A 27,754-nucleotide genomic window follows, 5' to 3' on the forward strand; every position below is an offset into this window, starting at 1 on the left:
CAGATTTAGCTGAGTGATTGTACTTGGCTATCTCAGGCAGCCCATAGAGCTGAATGGAGCGGTGGCGGACACACGTGTGTCTGCCGCTCCACTAAGACAGGGGGCCCGGGCCCCCGTTATTGTGATCGGTAGGGCCCTAGTGGTTGGACCCTTTCCAGTCAGGCACTTAAGGGAGTTTTCTCATCTGAGACTATTGCTAGGATATGCCATCAATGTCGGATAGGTGCAGTTACCACTTCTGGGCACCTATCTTCAGAACGCAGAGAGAGCACCGCATAAACTCGGCCACCCTCCATTCACTTCTATGGGAGTTCTAAAAATAGCAGTCCTATAGAGGTGGATGTAGAGGTGGCCGTGCTCTCTCCATTCTCTTCAATGGGACTTCTGGTATTTTCAGAACTACCATAGAAATAAATAGAGCGTACGCCACTCATCTTAGTGATATGCCCCCAATGTATGAGATGACGCAACCCCAGTCTTAATGGGACAACCCTCTAAACAAATGAAAGTCCTTTATTTTTAGCCCCCTAGATGTGTAACTTTAACACCCTAGCTTTTTCGGCTTCTGGACTGATTCAGTGATGCTGCCTCCATCTATTATACCTTTTGTCTTTGTTTGGATGTTTTGTCTTATAGGAAATTTATTGCTAAACTTCCCGACCGAGGAAAAAAGATTTCAGATTACGCTGAAAAGGTCCGGACAAGTATTGCTGAACTTAATCGACGGCAGAATGCCATAGATCTCCTTTCAGCATTCAAGTCACAATTTCAGGAGCACGAATGTAATATAAGAAAGAATGCCGAGATCTCAGAAGATCAGGGAACACATGTGTCCTCAAATGTGGGAGAGGGGGAAGAGACCACCTCTATTCCTGCTCATGGCAAAAGCTTAGGGTTTGCACATGAACTGGAGACAAGCAGCTCTCCCATGAAAATCACTGAAGAGACCTGCTGTGATGACTCTCGCACAGATGAGAATTCAGCCGATGCTCTGGCCAATAGCCTGAAGGTGATCAGTATTCAAGAAAGTGGGGCTAAGGCAAGAAATGGCCCCTCGGAGACTACTGTAGATGAAAAGACCAGGTCCAGCCCGGGTACCAGTGGAGCAAAGAAGTCTCATTATATTGATGTTATAGAGAAGAGGTCAATGAGCCCAGTCCGGAGAAAGGAAAAATTCAGAACAAACAGGTATACACATATTGGGGTAGTATCGCATTCTGCCAGTTAAAATAAAAGGGACAACTATATATTATGTGGAGGAACCAGCACTGCCCTCTGTGACAGCTATGTGCTGTAATGGTCAGGCCTGGCCTTCATGAAATGACCCTGCTTCCTTCTCCCCTGTGCTGCTGAGGGCACACAGAGTGCTGTCAGCAGCGCGATCTGTGTTCCCAATAAGTTATCGGAATATCGGCAAAATAGATACCGATAACGGTCAAAATACTGAATATCATCCGATAATATCGGTAAAACCGATAATCGGTCGATCCCTAATACTTGGCATTCCCTTTGTCAGTCACCGATTTCAGAAAGCGCAAACATATGAACTTGGGGTACTTTCACACTTGTATTGTTGGATTTCGGCAGGCAGTTCCATGGACGGAACTGCCTGCCGGATCCGGCAATCTGTATGCAGACGGATACTATTTGTAGACGGATCAGAGTGCGGATCTGTCTCGCAAATGCAGCGTGCTGCGGTATTTTCTCCGTCCAAAAACCGTACAGTGACTGAACTCAAGACATCGTGACGCATACTGAACGGATTGCTCTCCATTCAGAATGCATTAGGATATAAAGGATCTTTTTTTTTTCCGGTATTGAGCCCCTAGGACGGCACTCGATACTGAAAGTTTAACGCAAGTGTGAAAGTGCTCTTATATACAGTCATGGCCGTAAATGTTGGCAGCCCTGAAATTTTTCAAGAAAATGAAGTATTTCTTACAGAAAAGTATTGCAGTTACACATGTTTTGCTATACACTTGTTTATTCCCTTTGTGTGTATTTGGAACAAATCCAAAAAAGGGAGGAAAAAAAGAAAATTGGACGTAATGTCACCAAACGCCAAAAATGGTCTGGACAAAATTGTGGATAAATAAGATTGTTTCAAGCATGTGGTGCTCCTTCAAACTCACCTGGGGCAAGTAACAGGTGTGGGCAATATAAAAATCATACATAAAAGCAGCTAAAAAGGAGAGAAGTTCACTTAGTCTTTGCATTGTGTGTCTGTGTGAGCCACACTAAGCATGGACAACAGAAAGAAGAGAAGAGAACTGTCTGAGAACTTGAGAACCAAAATTGTGGAAAAATATCAACAATCTCAAGGTTACGCGTCCATCTCCAGAGATCTAGATTTGCCTTTGTCCACAGTGTGCAACATTATCAAGAAGTTTGCAACCCATGGCACTGTGAATAATCTCCCTGGGTGTGGACGGAAGAGAAAAATTGATGAAAGGTGTCAACGCAGGCTAGTCCAGGTGGTGGATAAGCAGCCCCAAGCAAGTTCCAAAGATATTCAAGCTGTCCTGCGCGAACTATCCGTCTACATTTAAATAAAATGAAACGCTATGGCAGGAGACCCAGGAGGGCCCCACTGCTGACACAGAGACATAAAAAAGCAAGACTACATTTTGCAAAAATGAACTTGAGTAAGCCAAAATCCTTCTGGGAAAACGTCTTGTGGACAGATAAGACCAAGATGAAGCTTTTTGGTAAAGCACATCATTCTACTGTTTACCGAAAACGGAGTGAGGCCTACAAAGGAAAGAACACAGTACCTACAGTGAAATATGGTAGAGGTTCATTAATGTTTTGGGGTTGTTTTGCTGCCTCTGGTACTGGGTACCTTGAATGTGTGCGAGGCATCATGAAATCTGAGGATTACCAACGGATTTTGGGTCGCGCTGTAGAGCCGAGTGTCAGAAAGCTGGGTTTGAGTCCGAGATCTTGGGTCTTCCAGCACGACAATGACCCCAAATATACATTAAAAAAACACACAGAAATGGATGGCAACAAAGCGCTGGAGAGTTCTGAAGTGGCCAGCAATGAGTCCAGATCTAAATCCCATTGAACACCTGTGGAGAGATCTTAAAATTGCTGTTAGGAAAAGGAGCCCTTCCAATAAGAGAGACCTGGAGCAGTTTGCTAAGGAAGAATGGTCCAAAATTCTGGTTGAGAGTTGTCAGAAGCCTATTGATGGTTATAGGAAGCGACTGATTTCAGTTATTTTTACCAAAGGGTGTGCAACCAAATATTAAGTTAAGGGTGCCAATAATTTTGTCCAGCCCAATTTTGGAGTTTGGTGTGACATTATGTCCAATTAGCTTTTTTTCCTCCCTTTTTTGGTTTTGTTCCAATACACACAAAGGGAATAAACATGTGTATAGAAAAACGTGTGTTACTGCAATACTTTTCTGTGAGAAATACTTCATTTTCTTGAAAAATTTCGGGGCTGCCAACATTTACGGCAATGACTGTAATACAAGGTTTACTAAATCTTTCCCAATCTGCTGGGATTCTCCTGCTGTCTGCAGATTGCATTGCAGGTCCTAATTAAATAAACATTTTAGTAGGATGTAGCTACATTTTGAGTTTGCCATTGCTTTCTGATTGTTGGGGGTCAGATGTCACTTGAATGAAGCAGAGTTCCAGCGAGCACCACTTTGCAGAGACTCTCGGGATCGGTGGTGGTGGTCTTGGCAGTTGAATAACTAACCATCACAAAGATTTTGGTCTGTCCTTGTGACATGTAAACTCCTTTTAAAAGGGTTTTCCTAGCGCAACATATCGCTAGGATATGCCACATAGGATATGGGATCCACTCCTATCTTATATTTCTGGCACACTCTAAAGATTTGGCACAAATGTTGAAATAAGAAAACCCCTTTAACCCCTTCACGCATTTTCACAAGCATGTAAGTGGGGGAATGTTGTCTTTGGCCGCATCCCCACGTACATGTATGTGTTCTGATCCAATGGGTGCAGGAGCCGAGCCCCTGCTCTATCTGCCAGCATCGCTGAAAATGCCAATGCTGGCGGACTAACCCTTCAGATCCTGCGGTCAATGCTGATGGCGGAGTTTGCAGAGGGAGGGGGGCTCCCTTTCTTACTCCGTCGGTCTCCTGCGCTGAGGTGACGGGGTCGGTGGCTTCTATGGCAGATATGGAAGCATAGGAGACTCAGTTGAAAAATTGATGCCCCATAATGGGACAAAAATGAAAAGTAAGAAATAGACATGTTGGGTATCGCAGCATCTCTAACGCTAAAACTGTGCCAAAATAGCCATTTTTTGTCACCTTGCTTCCCAAAAGCATAATAGTGATCGATTAAAAAGTACTATGTACCCCAAAATGGTACCGTAACTCATACGATCTTTAGAAAGGTAAAAAAAACAATTGACTCTGAGAAAATGGCAACACAAAAACAGGTTATTTTTTGTCAAAAATACTTTTATTGTGTAAAATTGCAAAAAACAAAAACAAAAAAAAAGTTTTTTTTTTATTAGGCATCGCCACATCCATAATGAACTGCCCTATAAAAATATCACATGAGTTACCCTGTCAGGTGAACACCGTTACATCACCTTGTCCTGCAAAAAAGGAGCCCCTATAGAGACGATCGGCAGAAAAATAACAAAAATATGAGTCTCAGAATATGGCGACACTAAAACAGGATTTTTTTTCAAAAATGCTTTTATTGTGTAAAAATGCAAAACAATAGACATATTAGATATTGCTGTGTCCGTAATAAGCTGCTCTATAAAAAGATAACATAATCTACCATGTTAGGTAAACACCATAATAAAATAAATATAAATTGTGCCAGAAAACCATTTTTTCCATACTTCGTCAAGGTTTTTTTTTTTTTTTTTACTATAGCTCTCCATCACTCGTTCTTCGTTGTTGTGTTTTTTTCTTTTTTTTTTTCTTATTATTTTTCATGTCCCCCTCCCTCTCCCTATGGGTGGTGGGTGGGTATATAATAAAGATAAATTGTAATTATTAACTGTTAATATGGATCTTTTCTATTATTTGGATTGATGTGTTTTTTTGGGTATATATGTAGATGTTTTGTATGAAATTGAAATAAAGATTAATAAAAAAAAAAAAATTGTGCCAGAAAAGCCATTTTTTGGTCCTCTCATTACAAAAAGCGAAATATCAATAGATCAAAATGTATCTACCCCAAAATGGTGCCAATGAAAAAGTCACCTCATCCCACAAAACATAAGACCCCACAAGATCACTAGAAAAAATAGGCTTTCAGAAAATGGGGACTTTTTTTTTTATTTTTTCTTACAAAAATGCTTTATATAAAAGTGATGTAACGTAAAAAAAAAAAGGTATATAAAATTGGTGTCTCCGTAATCGTATTGGCCAGCAGAATAAAGATAATGTCATTTTTCCCGTACGGTGGACACCATAAAAACAAAAACCAAAGAGCAACGACAGAGTTGCTTGCTTTACCCTGCTTTTGAAAAAGCTAAATACAGTGATTAAAAAGTTGTATGTACCCCAAAATAGAAGCAATAAAGATGGCAGCTCATCCTGCAAAAAATGGGGGGGCTTATGCAACATTGTACTGGAAGAAATGAAATGTTTCATTTTCACAGGTCACTTGTAAGGGGTTTCTAGTGTAGGAGTACCTTAGGTTCTCGTCAAATGTGACGTGATTTATATCAAACTGATTTAAATCACTAGTCAGTAAGGCTTGATTTAAATCATAGTTTTCTACATTTAGACTAATTCTTGCTAGTTTAACTTATAATATGCAAGTAGATGAAGATTTGTAGAATAACAACTTTTCATGTTAGTTTGATTAGGGTGATTCTGTATTCATAGGTTTGAACTCTGTAACATATAATATGTTTTGCTGTAAAGAAAAGGCATGTGATCTCTGCTGAGTCAAATTCAGTTTTGAGAACTGCAAAAGTAAACCAAGCTTCTGTGATAATATCTTGTAGGCAAAGAAACCGCCCAATAATCTTTCAAAAACCTCTGGAAGAGCATGACATTGTGAATGGATTAATGGAATTTACTTACCAAAATTTTTTTACATTTACAGCCTTATTCTACATAATTAAAAAACAAATCTTTATTTCATGATGGAATAACCTTTGGATGGTAATATATTTTCCTCAAAAAGCATTTTATATAAAAAAAAAATCAAATTTAAATAAAAAAAATCATTGATTTTTATCCACCCTGATGGCACCCAAAAATCATTCCAGCAAAATCTGCTCTCCAAAAACCATATGGTACTTTTTTCGCTTCTGCGTCCTGCTGTGTGCCTATACAACCCCCCTGTGAATTATGTATTTAAACAAAAATGTCCAATGATAGGATTAACCCCTTTGAAGATGCAGCTATTTTGGGCCTTGTGCACCTTGTTGCCCTAGGCTGAGAGCCATAGCTTTATTTTCTTATCGACTGATCTGTTTAAGGGCTTTCATTTTTGTGGGACAAGCTGTAGTTTTTATTGGTACCAGTTAAGGGTACATATGCAATGTAGATTTTATACTGTTTATTTCTGAGGCAGAATGAACAAAAGAAGTGATTATGGTATTATTATTTTTTTTTATTAAGGGATAATTAACACCGTTTTATAGGGATGGGTTATTATAGTTGTGGTGATACCAGTCATGTACTTTTGTATTTCTTTATATTTTGAGAGGTTAAATGGTAGGATGTGCTCCTGTACTTTACATTTCTAGGTCTGTGCACTAGGTGTGTGGCTGCGAGGCCATGCCTGTTCACTCCACTACTAGGAGTCATCAAATCTGTAGAACACTTCTGTCCTCCATGTAGAGGAACAGAGGAGCTCCTGTCTTTTTCAGAAAGTGATGTGTGTAGCTATCAAACAGCCACCACGTTACTTCTAGCTCCTAGCCTCCACAGGTTAGCCACAGGCACAGTTCATGGCTGATCCTTCTTGCTGGGCACATTGCCTGCTGTGTCAGAGATTCGCCTGCTCTATGTGCTGTCCTTGATGTCTTTCCTTGGGACCTATAAAAACAAAACTATACATTTAGATAATATCTTCTGATGCCCTTTAACCCCTTAAGGACACAGCCCTATTTCACCTTAAGGACCAGGCCATTTTTTGCAAATCTGACCAGAGTCACTTTAAGTGCTGATAACTTTAAAACGCTTTGACTTATCCAGGCCATTCTGAGATTGTTTTTTCGTCACATATTGTACTTCATGACACTGGTAAAATAAAGTCAAAAAAATTATTTTTTTTGCACCAAAAAATACCAAATTTAACAAAAATTTGGAAAAATTTGCAAATTTCAAAGTTCCAGTTTCTCTACTTCTGTAATACATAGTAATACCCCCAAAAATTTGGATGACTTTACATTCCCCATATGTCTACTTCATGTTTGAATTATTTTGGGAATGATATTTTATTTTTTGGGGATGTTATAAGGCTTAGAAGTTTAGAAGCAAATCTTGAAATTTTTCAGAAATTTACAAAAACTCAATTTTTAGGGACCAGTTCAGGTCTCAAGTCACTTTGCGAGGCTTACATAATAGAAACCACCCAAAAATGACCCCATCTAAGAAACTACACCCCTCAAGGTATTCAAAACTGATTTTGAATACGTTGTTAACCCTTTAGGTGTTGCACAAGAGTTATTGGCAAATGGGGAGGAAATTTGAGAATTTAATTTTTTTGTCTAAATTTTCATTTTAACCCATTTTTTCCACTAACAAAGCAAGGGTTAACAGCCAAACAAGACGGTATCTTTATTGCCCTGACTCTGCCGTTTACAGAAACACCCAATATGTGGCCGTAAACTACTGTACGGCCACACAGCGGGGCGTAGAGTGAAAGGTGCGCCGTTTGGTTTTTGGAAGGCTGATTTTTATGGACTGGTTTATTTACACCATGTCCCATTTGAAGCCCCCTGATGCACCCCTAGAGGAGAAACTCCCTAAAAGTGACCCCATCTAAGAAACTACACCCCTCAAGGTATTCAAAACTGATTTTACATAAGTCGTTAACCCTTTAGGTGTTGCACAAGAGTTATTGGCAAATGGCGATGAAATTTGAGAATTTTATTTTTTTGCCTAATTTTCCATTTTAACCCATTTTTTCCACTAACAAAGCAAGGGTTAACAGCCAAACAAGACTGTATCTTTATTGCCCTGACTCTGCTGTTTACAGAAACACCCCATATGTGGCCGTAAACTACTGTACGGCCACACAGCGGGGCGTAGAGGGAAAGGTGCGCCGTTTGTTTTTTGGAGGGCTGATTTTTATGGACCGGTTTTTTGACACCAAGTCCCATTTGAAGCCCCCCTGATGCACCCCCAGATTATAAACTCCATAAAAGTGACCCCATCTAAGAAACTACACCCCTCAAGGTATTCAAAACGGATTTTACAAACTTTGTTAACCCTTTAGGTGTTGCACAAGATTTAATGGAAAATAGAGATACAATTTCAAAATTTCACTTTTTTGGCAGATTTTCCATTTAAATTTTTTTTTTCCAGTTACAAAGCAAGGGTTAACAGCAAAACAAAACTCATTATTTATGGCCCTGATTCTGTAGTTTACAGAAACACCCCATATGTGGTCGTAAACCGCTGTACGGGCACACGGCAGGGCGCAGAAGGAAAGGAATGCCATACGGTTTTTGGAAGGCAGGTTTTGCTGGACTGTTTTTTTTGACACCATGTCCCATTTGAAGCCCCCCTGATGCACCCCTAGAGTAGAAACTCCAAAAAAAGTGACCCCATTTTAGAAACGACGGGATAGGGTGGCAGTTTTGTTGGTACTAGTTTAGGGTACATATGATTTTTGGTTGCTCTATATTACACTTTTTGTGCGGCAAGGTAACAAGAAATAGCTTTTTTGGCAGCGTTTTTTTATTTTTTTATTTACAACATTCATCTGACAGGTTAGATCATGTGGTAATTTTATAGAGCAGGTTGTCACGGACGCGGCGATACCTAATATGTATACAATTTTTTTTATTTATGTACGTTTTACACAATGATTTCATTTTTAAAACAAAAAAAATGTTTTAGTGTCTCCATAGTCTAAGAGCCATTGTTTTTTCAGTTTTTGGGTGATTATCTTAAGTAGGGTCTCATTTTTTGCGGGATGAGATGACGGTTTGATTGGCACTATTTTGGGGTGCATATGACTTTTTGATCGCTTGCTATTACACTTTTTGTGACGTAAGATGACAAAAAATGGCTTTTTTTACACCGTTTTTATTTTTATTTTTTACGGTGGTCACCTGAGGGGTTAGGTCATGTGATATTTTTATAGAGCCGGTCGATACGGACGCGGCGATACCTAATATGTATACAATTTTTTTTATTTATGTACGTTTTACACAATGATTTCATTTTTAAAACAAAAAAAATGTTTTAGTGTCTCCATAGTCTAAGAGCCATTGTTTTTTCAGTTTTTGGGTGATTATCTTAAGTAGGGTCTCATTTTTTGCGGGATGAGATGACTGTTTGATTGTTACAATTTTGGCGTACATGCGACTTTTTTGATCACTTTTATTACCTTTTTTTGGGAAGTAAGGTGGACAAAATTTCAATTTCATCATAGTTTTTTATTTTTTATTTTTATGGCGTTCACCGTTCGGGTAAAGTAACATGACCGTTTTATAGATCAGGTCGTTACGGACGCGGCGATACCAAACATGTGTAGGGAATTTTATTTTTTTAATTTTTAATCAGTGATAAATGTGTTTTTGATTTTTACCTTTTTTTCACTTTTTTTTTTGACCCAGACCCACTTGGTTCTTGAAGATCCAGTGGGTCTGATGTCTGTATAATACAGTACAGTACAATATATATTGCACTGTACTATATTTTACTTACACTGAACAGATCTATGCTTTCAGCACAGATCTGTTCAGCACCATGGACAGCAGGACGCCTGAGAGGCGTCCTGTTGCCATGGGAACCTTCCCCGTCTGCTCAGTTATGGTCAGAACTGCGCAGACGGGGAAGGGTAAGGACGGGGCTCTGGGGGGGCTGTCTGGGGGCTCTCTCCCTCTCCATCGGGGGGCTGCAAAGGCACTGCAGCCCCCCGATCGGAGAGGGAGGGAGCTCCCTCTTACTGTTAACTTTTTCCATACAGCGGTCCTTACGGACCGCTGTATGGAAAGGGTTAAACGGCTGACATCGCATCACCGATGTCAGCCGTTTATACCAGGGTGCCAGCAATGTGCTGGCACCCTGGTATACCCACTGTACACCAACGATTACGCAATAGGAGGCGGGCGGGGGATCGCGATCCCGCCTGCCGCACCGCCCGCCTCCCGCACCGCCCCCACCGCCCGCAACACCCCCCCTGCACCTCCCACCGGGCTAAAATCATTCAGAGGTGCAGGGGGGGTGATAAATATATATTTTCGCCACACTAAAGTTTCTGATCGCCGCGGTCAGGGACCGCAGCGATCAGAAACTGCAGAAAGCGCAACAAACCGCAGGTCTGAATTGACCTGCGGTTTGTTGCGATCGCGGACATGGGGGGGGTCACGGGACCCCCCGCGCATTTAGCCGAGGTGCCTGCTTAATGATTTGAGCAGGCACCTTGTTCCGATCACAGCCGGCCGCACGGCAGTGATCGGAACAACACATGACGTACCGGTACGTCATGTGTCCTTAAGGACTCGGGAAACATGCCGTACCGATACGTCATGTGTCCTTAAGGGGTTAAGATTTTATTTGGTAATACCCCAATTATTTCTCTGTAGCCAGTGATTGGCAGCTCTATAACTGGCAAAATTTTGCTAATCTGGCATTTTCTGGCCTTCCACAGGTATTCTAAACAATCAGATGCGGACACACTCGCAAACACTTCTTGGAAATCTGCAGTACACATGCCAATGCTGTTACTGTTGTTGGCACAACAGCGTCAACCTTGTAGATCCAGTATCAGCACATCAGTGTTGTGCTTTTGTAGGGCACAAGGATTGGTTACTTTACCATGATATTAAAGTGGTTTTCTGGGACTAACATACTGATGACCTATCCAAAGGCTAAGTCATCAATATGTGATCGGTGGAGGTCCAACACCTGGCAGCCACAGGTTCCAGTAGTAATGGTGTTTGGTGGCCGTTCTCCTGTACTGCAGCTCACCTCCAGTCCACTTGAATAGAAGCATGAACTGCAGTACCCGAGAATAGCCACAACACGGCGTACAGAGCTGTGGTGTTCCGATTCCGTACACTGTTTTCTTTGCTGCTAAAAGCTGATTGGTTGACGACCACAAGTCTCATATTGATGACATAAAGGGGTTATTCAGCAGACCCCCAGCGTTGACAAACCTGCGGAGTGAATCCTACTTACCTGATCTCCTTTGCTCCCTCTGCAGATCACCGGTCTCCCTGTCGCAACATCCAGTTTGACATGGACACTAGTGACTTGTCTCCCCTCCGTGAATCATGTCACTGGGTCATGTGCTTTATCTATTTATTGGCTGCAGCAGCCATGTGACCCCCATCAAACCAGATACAGGGAGACGGACAATTTGCAGAGGGAGACAGAACCCAGCGGCGGGGATCAGGTATGATTTGCCACTCTGGAGGGTCTAACAGTAAGTTCCTGGTGGTGAACAACCCCTCTTAAGGTCCATTCACATGTCCGTAAGTGTTTTGCAGATCCGCAAAACACAGACACTGGCAATGTGCATTCCACAATTTGTGGACCGCACATCGCCGGCACTATAATAGAAAATTCCTAATCTTGTCCGCAATTGCGGACAAGAATAGGACATGTTCTAATTTTTGTGGAAACGGAAGCACGGATGCAGAAGTGCGGATCCGCAAATGCGGACAGCACATTCCGGCCCCATTCAAAATGAATGGTTCTGCACCCGTTCCGCAAAATTGCGGAACTGATGCGGACCCATTGACGTGTGAATGGACCCTTAACCTCTGGATAGATCATCAATATATAGGTCCTGGATATTAAGGAAATTCCACCAAGCGTAGAGTTACTACATAAATTCTAGTTGATCCAGCGTGGGAATATTTTGATCAATGTCAGATTATAATTTCCAAATCATAAAATCTGAGATTAAAGGATTTTTCTTTTACTTTGCGAAGCAATATTTTGGGATACCATTAGAAACCATTACGCACATTGGTAACAAAAGTCTTTTTTTTTTTTTTTTAGATTGCCATCAGACTCAAACTGCTCGACTCCAAATCAATCACCGGGAGATAAAGTGCTTATAATGTCTCCCGAAGAGAGAAAACTACATGACAGGAAACATCTGGATGACATCACTGCTGCGAGACTTCCGCCACTTCATCACTCTCCAGCCCAGTTACTACCTCTGGAGGAATCTCTAGCACTTCAGATGGCACAGAAAGTTACTTATGAGGTAATTTTCTTCCTTTCATGTTTATCTGACTCGCAGACACAGCAAGGCAAAGTGAAGGTGACCATTATAACCAGATTACATTTTGTAGTGAAGGAAAGTAACGTTTTTAATTGGCACAGTTTTGAAATTCTGCTGCACTAACTGCAGGAAAATGCTCCAAACTTTTTCAGGGGCCTGTGCCTCTTAATAAATTTGGTTCTTCTTACCCCAGCTGTCTTTTTGTTAAGACTGGTGTATGAAATGTCATTCTTAGTGAATTAGCCCCAGGTTATTTCTGTTCTCGAGTTTTTTGTTTTTGTTTTGTTTTTAGCTTCCAAAATCTAGTAAGAGTGTTCTGTTCATGGTTTCCGTTTATTGACTTATAATAGGGTCTATTGAGATTTGTCTCACAGTAAGGCTTCTTTCAGACATCCCTGTCAGTATACAGCTGCGGTCTCGCTGTGTTGCATTGTAGCATCCTGCTACAACGATCCATCGTAGTGTAAAATGTAACAGCCAGCAGGGGAGCACTTTTCTTGATGTGAGATTAAGGGCTCATGCACACAAATGTATTTTCTTTCCGTATCCGTTCCGTTTTTTTATTTTTGCGGACCTTATGCGGAACCATTAATTTTATGGCAAAAAAAACGGAAGGTACTCCGTGTGCATATTCCATATTTCCATTCCACAAAAAAATTGAAACTGTCCTATTATAGTCCGCATTACGGACAAGGATAGTACTGTTCTGTTAGGGGCCAGCTGTTCCGTTCCGCAAAAAACCAAATGCACACGGACGTCATCCGTATTTTTTGTGGATCCGTTTTTTGCAAACCGCAAAATACATACGGTCGTGTGCATGAGCCCTAACTGTGAGCCTGCAAGCTGTGAATTAACCCTTTCCTGCCCTGACTGTGCCAGGAAGCGGTTAATTCACTTTTTTCCCCTTTCCAGTAAAAAATATAAAAAAAGATTACATAAAAATATTTTTCTATAGTAATATTTGTGAAATAACAGATCAAAAACAAGCAAGGGTGCATTCACATCACCATTTAGCTTTCTGTTCTTCTGATCCATCAGAAGAAGAAGAGAGAGAAAAAAAAAAAAAAACAGGATCCTGTAAAAAAAAAAAAAAACATCCTGTTGCATTAGTTATGCATAGGATCTGTTTTCTTACAGGATCCAGTAAAAGAAACGGATCATGTTGCATCAGTTGTCATCCGTTTGAGCCATTTCCGTCTAAGATCCGTTTTTTAGATGGAAGCAGAAGTACTGCATGCAGGTTTTTTTTCCATCTAAAAAACGGATCTCGGACAGAAATGGCTCAAACGGGTGACAACTGAAGCAACATGATCCGTGTTTTTTTTTTTTTTTTTTTTTTTTTTACTGGATCCATTTTTTTTTTTTTTTCCCCTCTCTACTTCAGAACGGAAAGCTAAACGGTGATGCGAATACACCCTTATGCTTATACTGATTCGCTTGAATCAAGCTGCATTGCAGTGTCTTACATAGTGGGAGTTCTAAAGTGCCGCTGGGCAGGTAAAACCAGTGATACAACCAATTTGTTCTCAGAATCATTGGGGATCCAGCCGTCAGACTCCTACTGATCAGAAAGTGTTGGCATGTCCTAGCAATATGCTATCACTTTTGTGAGAAGAAAACTGGTGGAACCCAATGGACTGCAATATCAGACAGCATGGTCTCTCAGGGCCAATGATGCCCATTTTGTGATATCTGCATTGAACAGAGCCTAACATAACTTTCACTGATATATAAAGCATACTCAGTGAAACAATGGTGACAGTTTGCTGCCTGACGTAACAGTGCTCCCCTTTCTTTCCCACATGGCAATCGGAGCAGAACCATGCTGTGTCATTTTTTGCTTATTAACCTCCTTAGCAATTAGTTATCACCAATATGCTTTTTTACAGCGGTCTCTAAGGGACCTCAGGCTGGGCGCTGCACAGGTCTCCTGTCCAGTGGAGAGCAGGGGCTCGGCTCTCGCATGAGAGCCGGGCTCCTGCACGAATAGCCCAGACCACCAGAAGCGCTGATCTGGTCCGTTTAAGCATTACAGAGGAAGCGGACACCTTCTGTCTCCCATCAGCACCCCTCGACTGTGATTGCGGGGTGCTGATGCATTGGCATATGGTAGTCTAGGGCCCAATGAAGGCCACACGCCTGCCTTCAGTGAGTTCCTAGCAGGCTGAGGCTCTATGGTGCAGCATGTTGGTGGTTGTCACTGTAGCACTGACAGAATAATATATTTAATAAGCAATGCAATGTATTATAGAAATGATCAAAAGATCATCTAATAAAGTCCCCTTGTGGAACTAGTAAATAGTAAAAAATAAAAAAAATAAAAAAGTTGTTGTATTAAGTTTTAAAAAATACACCTTATTTCCATAGCATCATCACGACGGCATACAAGGAGATTGACCCCTGACCTCTGTAGGGGCAGGAACAGAGAAAGGTTAAATACCCTCCTCCCACCACCAACACCAGTGTTTCCTGTCCCTACAGAGGACAGAGCAGAGAAAGGTCTCCCTGTATGCAGGGAGATGAAGCTAAGAATTCAGTCGTGGATACCTTAGGAAATCGCCAGCATCCTGCATGGCGTCCCCCTGCCCTCCCGCGGTCCAGTACTAACGCTGGGCAGGGGTGTAGGGCTCTACCTCGTCCCGGTTTTCGGGGCCTGTTCCCTGGCGCAGTCTCCCTCCCGGCATTATCGCGGCAGCTGGGTGCGCGCCGGCGCATTGGGCGCATGTTTATGACGTCACGGCCGGCGACCCGGAAGTGGCGGCAGAGTGGAGCTTGGGCCGAGGCCTGAACCGGACGAACGCTCCCAGGATCGGTCCCCCACTGTGTGGAACCCTTACCTATGGAAGAGGCGACCATGTCGGTACCGGAGCGGTCCCCCAGAGCTGAGCCGCCGCCAGCGCTTCTAACTGTGAGTCCCCTTCGGGGGTATTTATGAATGGGTCAGGGAGTCTGTTGATCCCCCTCTCCCACGATGATATAGGGGGGGGGGGGGAGAGGAGGAGCGGGCTCTTGTCTCCATGCTCAGTGCAGCTACGGCAAGGCGCAGGCTCCTACATCCCCCCCCGCCCCTCCCCCACCCTCCTCTTGGGGGGCCATACCCCTTATACTTTGCCGTTTCATCTCTTTTAGGCAAAAGAAACCCCGAAAAAGATGGGGAAGTCACTCAAATGTGTCTCCTGCTCTAGTAGACTCCCTGACGGCTACCCAAAAAAACTGTGCGAATCTTGTATTTCAAATATCGTACGGGATGAGGCACCCTCCCTAAAAGAGGAATTAAAAACTATGATTCAGGAGGAGATCCGTTCATCCCTGGCCCACCTGTCCACTAATCCCCCCGTTTTGCCGCAACCAAAGAAGAAGCGGGCTAGATCCCCATCCCCCTCTGATATAGAAGTCGTTGCAGAGGAAAGTGCCCACTCTGTTAAGTCTTGGGAGGAGGGGGAGAGAGTCTCTGACTCAGACGACGATGGACGTAGATATTATTTTTCTACGGACGAAATGTCCGACCTTCTGAAGGCTGTGAGGTCGACCATGGGTGTGGAGGAGGTACAACGTACCCATTCGGTACAAGAGGAGATGTTTGGGGGCCTGAGGGTTAAGAAGACCCGTGTGTTTCCCATCAATGAAAGCATTAGGGATATGATCCTTGATGAGTGGACAGACCCAGAAAAACGGCTGGGAGTCCCGGCAACGTTCAAAAATAGGTTGCTATTTGATCCGGAGGAATCTAAAATTTTTAATGAAATTCCCAAGATTGATGTACAGGTGGCCAAAGTGAACAAAAAAAACGTCCCTTCCATTCGAGGATGCCTCCCAACTCAAAGATTCGATGGATCGTAAGGCGGACAGTCTTCTCAGGAAATCCTGGGAGGCGTCCATGTTTAACGTTAAAACCAATATTGCGGCTACTTCAGTCACCCGGTCCATGTATCTTTGGTTGGGAGAGTTGGAAACTCATATTAAAGACAGAGCGTCTAGGGAGCAGATTCTGGATTCTCTCCCCCTTTTAAAGTCGGCCACGGCTTTCCTGGCGGATGCCTCTGCCGAATCAGTCCGATTCTCCGCCAGAGATGCGGCGCTCTCCAATGCAGCTAGGAGAGCCCTCTGGATGAAGTGTTGGTCGGGGGATAAGACATCTAAGTTAAAGCTTTGCTCCATCCCCTTTTCCGGAGAATACGTGTTTGGCCCGGTGCTAGATAAGATCCTAGAGAAGGCCGCGGATAAGAAGAAGGGGTTTCCGGAAGATCGCCCTTCCAAACGCCGGTATCCTTTTCGCCCCTCCTCGGGTCAAGAAAAGAGCTACAGGGGAAAAGGGAAATCAGGGCGTTGGAGTTATCCAAAAGGAGGAAGAGGTCAGTCCTTCTCCCAGCAAAAACCTTCAGATAAGCAATGACGCCGGAGTGGGGGGAAGACTCTCAAGATTCCTGGGATCATGGGAATCCATCTCCCAGAACCCCTGGATTTCCAAGGTAGTCGGTACAGGCTATCAGATAGAGTGGTCTTCAAGACCCCCAAACAAATTTTCTCTGACACGGTTCCAAACGAACCTTTGGCAAGGAGTCCAGAAACTTCTTCAGATGAATGTAATCTCTCCGGTCCCACCTCTAGGAAGAGGCAAGGGTTTTTATTCAACTTTATTTTTAATCAGGAAAAAAGAAGGTACCTTTCGGACGATCATAAACCTGAAACCTCTAAACAAATTCATCCGTTATCAGAAATTCAGGATGGAGACCCTAACATCTACAATCCCTCTGTTAAGCAAAGACGTCTTCATGTGCACAATAGACCTGCGAGACGCTTATTACCATATTCCCATTCACGCCAGCTCTCAGTGTTTTCTCCGGTTTGCAATCCAGGATATATCAGGAAACGTCCATCACTACCAGTTCAGAGCCCTTCCCTTCGGGATTTAGTCTGCCCCGAGAATATTTACCAAAGTGGTGGTAGAGATGGTTGCCTTCGCCCGAAGACAGGGACTCATGATAATCCCCTATTTGGATGATTTCCTTCTGGTCAGCGAAAGTCGCAGCCAAATCAATTCGAATCTGAGGGTCTTTCTCTCCATCCTAGACGACCTGGGGTGGATCGTAAACGAGGAAAAGTCCGTCCTCACCCCCTCAAGGGAAGTTCGATTCTTAGGTATGATCCTGGACTCCCGAAAGCAAGCAGTGTTCCTACCTCGAGACAAAATATCAGTTCTCCAACAAAAGATCAGGTCCTTTCAAAAGAGAAGATCTTGCTCTATCAGAGAGGCGATGAGCATGCTGGGCCTGCTGACATCTTGTATTCCGGCAGTCCCCTGGTGTCAAATACACTTCAGACCCCTTCAGTCCTGGATACTGAGTGTCTGGAACAGGTGCCAATCCTCTCTAGATCGCCATGTAAGTCCTCCATCTCGGATTCTGCAGTCCCTAAATTGGTGGAAAAACCACGAGAACCTATCCCGGGGAAATCCCTGGCAGAGGACTCCCCAGATGCAGGTAATAACAGACGCAAGTCTGTCTGGCTGGGGCGCAAAGGTCGGGGACCGTATATTTCAGGGCACTTGGCCAGATTCGATCAGATCCCAATCATCAAATTTCAGGGAACTGAGAGCAGTCTGGGAAGCATTGAGGGCGGCAGAGGAAATGTTGTGTCATCATCATATAAAGGTGCTATCGGACAACACTACAGCCATTGCCTACCTCTCCCATCAGGGGGGAACCCGGTCCGTAACCCTTCAGGCGCTGACAACAAAGATCTTTGCTTGGGCAGAACAGAAGGTGGCCTCTGTATCGGCAGTTCACCTGAAGGGGATACTAAATCAAGAAGCAGATTTTCTCAGCCGCCACAGGATCGATCACACAGAGTGGTCTCTAAGTCCAGAAGTCTTCAGGTTAGTAGTAAGAAAATGGGGGTTGCCCGACGTAGATCTGTTCGCCACCAGGGCCAACTCAAAAGTGGAAACATTCTGTTCCCTAAACCCCAGGGACAGGCCTCATACCTTAGACGCCTTCGCCATCCGTTGGCATTGGAATCTATGCTATGCCTTCCCTCCACTTCCTCTAATCCCGAAGGTGGTGCAGAAAGTTCTCCAGGACAAGGCCACGGTGATTGTGATCGCTCCCCTGTGGCCAAAGAGAAGTTGGTTCTCATCTCTCCAGAGACTTTCTCTACAGGATCCATGGCCCCTTCCGGTGCAGGGGACCTACTCCAGCAGGGTCCAGTTCTACACCCAAACCCGCAGTTTCTGAAATTAGCAGCTTGGATCCTGAGTTCCAAACCCTGAAACTTCAGGGACTATCAAACGAAGTTATTGCTACTCTGAAAGCTTCCAGGAAGAAGGTAACGTCAGCAATCTACCTTAAGATCTGGAAACGTTTTTGTTCTTGGAGTGGGGATGAATCGCCACATTTACATAAACCTAACATCCAAAGAATACTGGACTTCCTACAGCGAGGTCTAGATCTGGGACTTAGGCCCTCTACCTTGAAGGTCCAGATCTCAGCCCTGGGTTGTTTTTTTGACCAAGATATAGCCGGTCATCGTTGGATCAAAAGATTCATCAAGGCAGCGACGAGGCTCCGCCCAACGATCACCGCTCGTGTCCCTTTCTGGGATTTGAACATCGTTCTTACAGGCCTTACCTTACCGCCCTTTGAACCCATGTCTGACTGTCCAATAAAATTATGGTCCTTGAAAACGGCCTTCTTAATTGCGATAACTTCGGCCCGCAGAGTAGGAGAATTGCAAGCCCTATCGATCAGGGAACCCTACCTCCGTATTCTAGATGATAGATTAATTCTCCGTCTGGATCCTGGTTTTCTCCCCAAAGTGGTATCAAATTTTCATCGGAGCCAGGAAGTTACCCTACCTTCCTTTTGTCAACACCCTGCTAATGACAAAGAAGCCGCATTTCACTCTCTGGACGTTAGACGGGCAGTCTTAAACTATATCACTGTGACGGAAAAGTTTAGGAAGTCGGACAGCTTACTAGTTCTCTTCGGAGGAAGACTTAAGGGCCAGAAAGCCTCCCGGTCATCTATAGCCAGATGGCTCAAAGAAACTATTAGTCTTTGTTACCAATTACAAAATCTTACATGTCCAGTCCACATTAGGGCCCATTTCACCCGGGCCATGTCCTCCTCTCAGGCTGAGAGAGCTGGGGCTTCTCTAGAGGAAATCTGTCGTGCTGCCACTTGGTCCAGCATTCATACCTTTTATAAAGCACTATCGCCTGGATCTTTCCAGATCATCTGATCTGTCCTTTGGGCGGAAAGTCCTCCAGGCCGTAGCCCCCCCCTTAACTGATATATTTTTTATATCTCCTTGTATGCCGTCGTGATGATGCTATGGAAAGACCGGAATTAGACTTACCGGTAATTCTGTTTCCATGAGATCATCACGACGGCACGTTATTCCCTCCCTTGATTCAAATTATTTGACCTACCCAGGTCTCTAGAAGGTATGGAGTAATACCTTTTTTCTTGTTTTTTACTGTTCACCACCACCGGGTTGCTCTGTGTGATTTTGGAAACACTGGTGTTGGTGGTGGGAGGAGGGTATTTAACCTTTCTCTGTTCCTGCCCCTACAGAGGTCAGGGGTCAATCTCCTTGTATGCCGTCGTGATGATCTCATGGAAACAGAATTACCGGTAAGTCTAATTCCGGTCTTTCAATTGTATGAATAAAAAAAATTGCTAAACTAAAATCCCTTCCACATGTTTGGTATCACCGTGTCCATAATGACCCGCACTAGACAGGTATCATGTAATTTTTCCCAAACAGTGAACAGAATTGCAGTTTTTGCTTATTTGCCACAAAAAATTAATAAACAAAAAGCGATTAAAAAGTGTTAATGTATATAGCTGACTATAGGACACACTTTTTCCCTTCACCGATGACAGCACCATAGAGAGATAGATCCGGCCCCTCAACTGGACAGGAAGCCCCAGAGCAATCAAAAAGGAACACCCACTTCCTCCCTCAGTGTGGTTTCCTGTCCTCCGCACAGAGGAGCATGGAGAATGCAGCCTCCAGGGCTGTGAAACAAGGAACACCTTATGGATTGAACTTAGGTTATACAGCGAAAATATTTGTGTTGTGTGGTTGGTATGACTCTGGTGCCTTTAGCATTATTGATAGGTTTGAATATTTGGCTTCGGGGCCCGGTGGACTGCCTGGTGGCTTCGGGGCCCGGTGGACTGCCTGGTGGCTTCGGGGCCCGGTGGACTGCCTGGTGGCTTCGGGGCCCGGTGGACTGCCTGGTGGCTTCGGGGCCCGGTGGACTGCCTGGTGGCTTCGGGGCCCGGTGGACTGCCTGGTGGCTTCGGGCTGAATGCCATTGTTCTTATGTTGGTTTCATTGAATTCTGCTGCCTGTCTGGCTGAACTCCTGTGCAGGCTTGGCTGTATGCCTGTGTGGCTTAACGTTTTTGCATCTATGCCAGCTTTGTTGAACACCTGGTTGGCGGTCTATCTATGCTTGCTTAACTGAATGTCTTGCATCTATTCCTGCTTCTTTGAACGCCTGGTCTGCTGAGCACCTGTACATCTATGCCTGGTTGGTTGAACTCTTTTGCGTCTGTGCCTGCTCATCTGGCTGCCTTTTGAGTCTGTGCCTGCTCAGGCATTGATGCCATGGTAGGGTTCCATCATGGATGCCAGATTGCGAGAAAATTTTGAGATTTTGGCATCTGAAGTTCTTCTGGTCCTCCAGTAGATCTTGAATCACGGGGTTGGGAGTGAGTTCTCCGCTATGTGCTCCCTGAAGATTCAACAGTGCAGATGGCATACCTTGGAAGGGCCATTTGTCTAAGAATATAATCTGCACCGAAGGAATCGGTGTTTAGCAATCATCTTCAGTTTGATCATTTTTCGTCAAGATAAGTACTTCTCGAAGAATGTTTTGTTAAATCTGTTACAATTAAGGTTAACACTTGATGACAAACCAATATATAATTTATTTTATAAGATTATCCTGGGTTTAAGGTATAAAATAGAAATTCCTAGGTTAGGATGTTTATTGTCCTCACCTTTTTAGTTTGGACATCTTGTTAAGCCTTTGGGGTCTTCTTAGCTTAAGACTACTTTTCAAGCACGTCCCGAGGGGTGCTTTTTATCTCTTGTATTCGATCTCTCTATGGTTCTGTCATGGGTGAAGGGAAAAATTATAATTACACTTACCGGTAATTTGATTTTCCAGAACCCATGACAGCACCTCTCTAATTCCCTCCCTGGTGCTTATGGTTGATGAGAATAGTTTCTGTCTTTCAAGTAAAAAGAAAAAGGAAGAATGACATTATAGGAATTCTATTTTGTACAGCTTCTACTGATCTTCTGTGGAATCAACACTGAGGGAGGACGTGGGTGTTCCCTTTTTGATTGCTCTGGGGCTTCCTGTCCAGTTGTGGTGGCAGATCCATCTCTTTATGGTGCTGTCATGGGTTCTGGAAAATCCAATTACCGATAAGTGTAATATCTTTATCCTCCAACTCTGAGGGGAAAAGTGGCAGTGCGTCTTATGGTCTGATCTGAGGCTGATGGAGCTTTTGGATCTGATCTTTTTTTTTTTTTTTTCCTTCTACAAATCTTAGGTGTGTGTTATAGTCTGGTGCGTCTTATAGACTGAAAAATATGGTATGTTCCCCGAAATGTTACCAATAAAAAGTACAAGTCATCTTGCAAATACCAAGCCCTCACATACCTTTATATAAAGAAAAGTAAAAAAGTTATGGGTCTTGGGATGCAGCGATGCAAAAACAATATTTATTTTTTAATGGGGTTTTTTTGTGCAAAAGTATTAAAACGTAAAAAAAATGTATTTGATATCAGTGTAATCATACTAACCTAGAGAATAAAGTTATCCTGTTATGTATGGCGAAAAAATGAAAGCTGCAAAATTCAGAATGTAAAACTCAATGGTGGTGGTGCGTTTTTTTTCTACCCCCCCCCCTACTCGAAAGAGTTAATAAAAGTTCATCAGTAAGTTGTGTGTACCCCAAAATGTTGCCATTAAAACTATGACTTGTTCTGCAAAAAAAGCAAGCCCTCCTATGGCTACATTCACGGTATGGAACGATGAAAAAATTTGCTTGGTTGCTAACATCAAAAACGGGTCACTAAGAGGTTTTCCAGCAGTAAGATAAGGACGTCTTATCCTCAGGAATAGGTAATCATTATCTGGTTAATGAGAGTCCGACTCCTAAGGCCTCTTTCACACGGGCGTCAGTTTTTTTTTGCCCGGATAAGAGGCGGGTGCGTTGCGGGAAAATGCGCGATTTTTCAGCGCGAGTGCAAAACATTGTCATGCGTTGCACTCGCGTGAGAAAAATCGTGCATGTTTGGTACCCAAACCCGAACTTCTTCACAGAAGTTCGGGCTTGGGATTGATGTTCTGAAGATTGTATTATTTTCCATTATAACATGGTTATAAGGGAAAATAATAGCATTCTGAATACAGAATGCATAGTAAAACAGCGCTAGAGGGGTGAATAAAAAATAAAAAATAATAATTTAACTCACCTTAGTCCACTTGATCGCGAAGCTGGCATCTCCTTCTGTCTCCTCTGCTGAACACGACCTGGGGTGAGCTGCTGCATTAAATAGAGGTTAAGGACCTTTGATGACGTCACTCCGGTCATCACATGGTACGTCACATGATCTTTTACCATGGTGATTCACCATGGTAAAAGACCATGTGATGACCGGAGTGACGTCATCAAAGGTCCTTAACCTCTATTTAATGCAGCAGCTCACCCCAGGTCCTGTTCAGCAGAGGAGAGACAAGGAGATGCCGGGCTTCGCGATCAAGTGGACTAAGGTGAGTTAAATTATTATTTTTATTTTTTTTAACCCCTCTAGCGCTGTTTTACTATGCATTCTGTATTCAGAATGCTATTATTTTCCCTTATAACCATGTTATAAGGGAAAATAATAATGATCTGGTCTCCATCCCGATCGTCTCCTAGCAACCGTGCGTGAAAATCGCACCGCATCCGTACTTGCTTGCGGATGCTATGCGATTTTCACGCTTCCCATTCACTTCTATGGGGCCTGCGTCGCGTGAAAATCGGACAATATAGAGCATGCTGCGATTTTCACTCAACGCACAAGTGATGCGTGAAAATCGCCGCTCATGTGCACAGCCCCATAGAAATGAATGGGTCAGGAATCAGTGCAGGTGCAAAACGTTCACCGCACGCATCGCACCCGCACGGAAAACTCGCCCGTGTGAAAGGGGCCTAAAACCTCTGCCACGACTCGTGCTCATCACTCACATGACCTAGGGGCAGCTCAGTCCCATTTAAGTGATTGGGTCTGGGCTGCATTAGCAAGCACAGCCGCTATATACAATATATGGCGGTGTGCTTTTTAAGCTGCGAAAATAGGTTATGAATATTTTACTCCCGGGTCAGGGAATCTGGGTAATAATAGTTTATTGAGGTATTGTACATAAGTGAATATGGCTTCTCCCTCTGCTCTCTGAATACACCCTGAGTGCCTAACTCTAGCTTGACCCTACCATCCAAGCTTATAGTTATAAAGAGACACACTGCCTACCATGTGGCACATAAAATCTCACATCCTCCTCTGCCATCCAGTGGCATTCACCCTCGAGAGAACTCGTTCTACCCTGTATCACATCTCAGAGCTCTTGTATCTGGTTTCTTGGTTTTTGATCAAGAATATGTTGTGCCTGCTTTATGCATGAGATGCATATCTATGTGATTTTCAGTCATCCACGTGTAAGTGTGGATGGAGAATAGGTTATTCCATGCAGGACTGCTGAGAAAGTTCCATCCCAGTCATGTCCTTGCAGTTCTGTTTGCAGACACGAGCTGACTTGTACGGCCAACTTGTCATTATGGGCAATGAAATTTGTTTGCTGTGTATTCTACTAAGGCATTCACATTTTTATATCCATAGGAAAAACAAGCTAAGTATGCCGCACAAAAGCTTTTCGAGAAGCTGAACATTAAAATGGGACCTTTTAATCCTGAAGGAGATTCATACATGAAATACAGAGATCCCAGAGCTGACGAATAACCTGCGGGTGGATTTGTGGTGTGATTACCACAATGAAGATTGGGAATATATCACCCTGGTTGGCCTTATATACGTGAAACTGATGCATGATGGCTATATGTAGTGTACAAACTAGTATGACTAGCAAATGGAAGTTCACTGTGCATCTAATGCTTACTCATATGGTTTCTCAATGCGCTTTTCCTCCTAAAGAAATGTTTTTTTTTACAAATACATGGTGACACCGCTATTGGGGCTCATTCAGACGGTCGTATGCTGTCTGCAAAAATGTGGATCAGTTTTTTTGCAGCTCAGATGCTGTCCCATTCACTTCTATGGGGCCCTTTTCTTCCATTGCGTGACTCGGCAAAACAATGTCCTTTACTTGTCAGTGAAAATCAGGACATGGCCATATTGAAGTCTATGGATCAGCAAAAAAACGGAATGCAATCCGTTTTTTTTACAGACATGCTGAACTGTCCGCAAAAAAATGGATCCGCATTTTTGCAGGCAGCATACGGCCGTCTGAATGAGCCCTTACACATACAGTTCAGTGAGCCATGGGTTTCTTGGCTAGAGTTATTTTTTATTTTTTTTCTTTGGCAGCTGAACATATCTGCAGATTCCAGTATAACCTTCTAAAATGAAAATCTTAAAATTTTTTATATTTTTTGCAGTCAAAACCAATATCGCACTAATTTTACAATCATGGAGGTGCAGGACCCTGAGAAATAGGGCGGTCCTTGAAGGGTATTCTAGGAATTTATGACTGATGACCTATCCTCAGTATAGGTCATCCGTATCTGATCGGTGAGGGTCCAACCCCTGGGACCCCCGCTGATCAGCTGTTTGAGAAGGCACTGGCGCTGCTGTGAGCACCGCTCCCTGCTCAAAAAGCACAGCACTGTACATTGTATGGTGGCTGCACGCACAGCCCCTTTAATTTTATGGGACTGAGCTGCACTTAGGCGACGTGACCAATGAACGCGTATTCACTAGATGACTCGAAGAGCGCCGCTGCCTTCTCAAGCAGCTGATCGTGTTGTGGGCCCCCCACCAATCAGATACTGATGACCTATTCTGAGGATAGGCCATCAGTTATAAAGTCTTGGAAAACCCCTTTAAGTCTCTGCTCGTCTGATCAGCAGATATCCTCTTCACTTGTCTAACAATATTTGCTCTAGTCAATGTATGTTTCATTTATCTCTGAGAAAGAAAATCACTGGTGACCCCACGACGCTCCATTTCACAGGCAGGGAGACATATAGCAGCTCTATATTATGGGGAACCCACCAAATACCTCATAGCTCCGCTTCCTGGATCCCTGTGAGTGTGTCATGTCTGGGGTTACTGTAGTCAAGCCCGACTTTTCAGGTTTTGAGTGGATTGAGGCTTTAATTATATTTTCTATTGAATTATTTTTAAGTAATTTAATTATTTGTACGTTCTGCTCTAAAATTATATTAGGTAAATATTTTAGGGAAAATCATATTTAACATGACCCTTCAGGCCATGTGTCAATTACCTGATAATCATCTTTTTATCACTGATGGTTTAGTAATCTGTGCTTTATAACAATGATTAAAGGGAACTTTCACTGGCTTATTCTCGGTGAGATGATCAGTAACGAGCTGTCATAGGAACGCTTGTTATTGCTGTGTAAAATATCTGCTGCCAGAAAGTAATGAGTCAGTAAAGGAAAGAGTGATGGCATTAGCGATCACTCATTCCCATACTGTTGAGGAGATTGCTGCATGTAAATGTAGCGTTCTCCTTCACTGACGAGGGAAAATCTCCTGCATAATTGGCTTGTGTAAAGAGGCCTTAAGCCATTGTTGTAAATCTGTTCTTCATGCATAGACTTCCTGGTGATGCCTGTGATAGGCTTGTGTTTATACACAGCAGCCAATCCAGAGCTGCAGGGGGAGGAGACAGCAGCTGCCTGAACCAATAGTGAGAGAGGAGGTGTGTCTCAGACTACATGTAGACACTGTAGCCAAGCTGTAGTCCAATGGAGCTGAAATAAAAAGAAGCCAATTAGCATGATCTGTGCAAAATAAATAGCAGCTAATCATCTCCTGCAGGCACTGACTTACATAAAAGCTCCTGACCAGAGTCGCTTCAAATACTTTATGGACGTATTACCAAATTCAGCTTTATCCTAGAAGATTTGTATTGGGTAGAGGTCATGTGGTATACTATCTCTTATGTGGATGGGCCATCTCCTGAGCACTGGATAGATATGAGTTCATAAGAATGATGGCGGCAAATGCCAAATGTGTACCTTATGTGTTTCCTAGTGAGGAGGTAAAAGAGAAAACGCCAGTATGTATGGAGTTTGCCTTTGACAGGATAAGCCATATGTAAATCCACCCCAAAAAGATAAAGAATGGAGACCGCACTCCTTAATGCAAAGTTTGATCCTTTTAAAGGGCATCTGTCAGCATATTTGTATCTATTGAACTGGATGACCTGTCGCATACATGCTTGGAAGCTGAAGGCATCTGCATTGGTCCCATGTTCATATGTGCCCGCATTACTGAGAAAAATTATCGTATGTTTTAATATATGCAGATGATCCTCTAGGGGTAATGAGGGCGTTTCTGTTACCCCCAGAGGATCTGATCTCTCTGCAACTGCTGCAACCTCTCCACTTTCATTGACAGGGCCAGTTGTGATGATATTTTTACTGCCTGGCTCTGTCAAAGTGCCGATGGCACGGCAGTTGCAGAGAGCTCTCATTGGTCCTAGAGGCTCATTTGCATATATTGAAACTTAATTTTTCTCAGTAATGCGGACACATATGAACATTGGACTAACACAGATGCCTTCAGCTGCCAAGCACACATGTAACGGGTCAGCCAGTTTTATAGGTTGAAATCTGCTGACAGATGCCCTTTAATTCCATATGCAACCTTTTGGCTTAAATAATCTTTTCTCAAATATCTTTAAGAAAAAAAAATTGCATCTAAAATTTAAAGGATCACCAAATTTGCATTAAAGACTGCTGTCTCCATTCTTCATCTATTTGGGGGAATTGTACCTCACCCATAGGAGGCATGCACCCACTTTCCCCAGTACCTGAAGTGCTGTCTACATCAAAACTTACAGTTGCAAAAAAAAGTATGTGAACCCTTTGGAATTATATGGATTTCTGCACAAATTGGTCATCAAATGTGATCTGATCTTCATCTAAGTCACAATAGACAATCAGTCTGCTTAAACTAATAACACACAAAGAATTAAATGTTACTACGTTTTTATTGAACACACCATGTAAACATTCACAGTGCAGGTGGAAAAAGTATGTGAACCCTTGGATTTAATAACTGGTTGAAACTCCTTTGGCTGCAATAACTTCCAGCAAACGT

At 43.2% G+C, this 27,754-nt stretch overlaps 1 protein-coding gene across 1 annotated transcript in view; it reads left to right on the plus strand.

Moving 5' to 3' along the window:
* Positions 1–27,126, plus strand: part of POLR2M (RNA polymerase II subunit M) — a 32,072-nt gene extending 4,946 nt beyond the window's left edge. The window contains exons 2-4 of the mRNA XM_044279703.1: positions 637–1,188; positions 12,150–12,360; positions 24,285–27,126. Of these exons, the coding sequence (XP_044135638.1) occupies positions 637–1,188; positions 12,150–12,360; positions 24,285–24,404 (883 nt within the window). The 3' untranslated portion in view covers positions 24,405–27,126. The remainder of the gene's footprint in view (positions 1–636; positions 1,189–12,149; positions 12,361–24,284) is intronic.
* The last annotated feature ends 628 nt before the right edge of the window (positions 27,127–27,754 follow it).

This window comes from Bufo gargarizans, chromosome 2 (genome assembly GCF_014858855.1).
Source record: "Bufo gargarizans isolate SCDJY-AF-19 chromosome 2, ASM1485885v1, whole genome shotgun sequence".
In the NCBI taxonomy this organism is placed as follows: domain Eukaryota; kingdom Metazoa; phylum Chordata; class Amphibia; order Anura; family Bufonidae; genus Bufo; species Bufo gargarizans.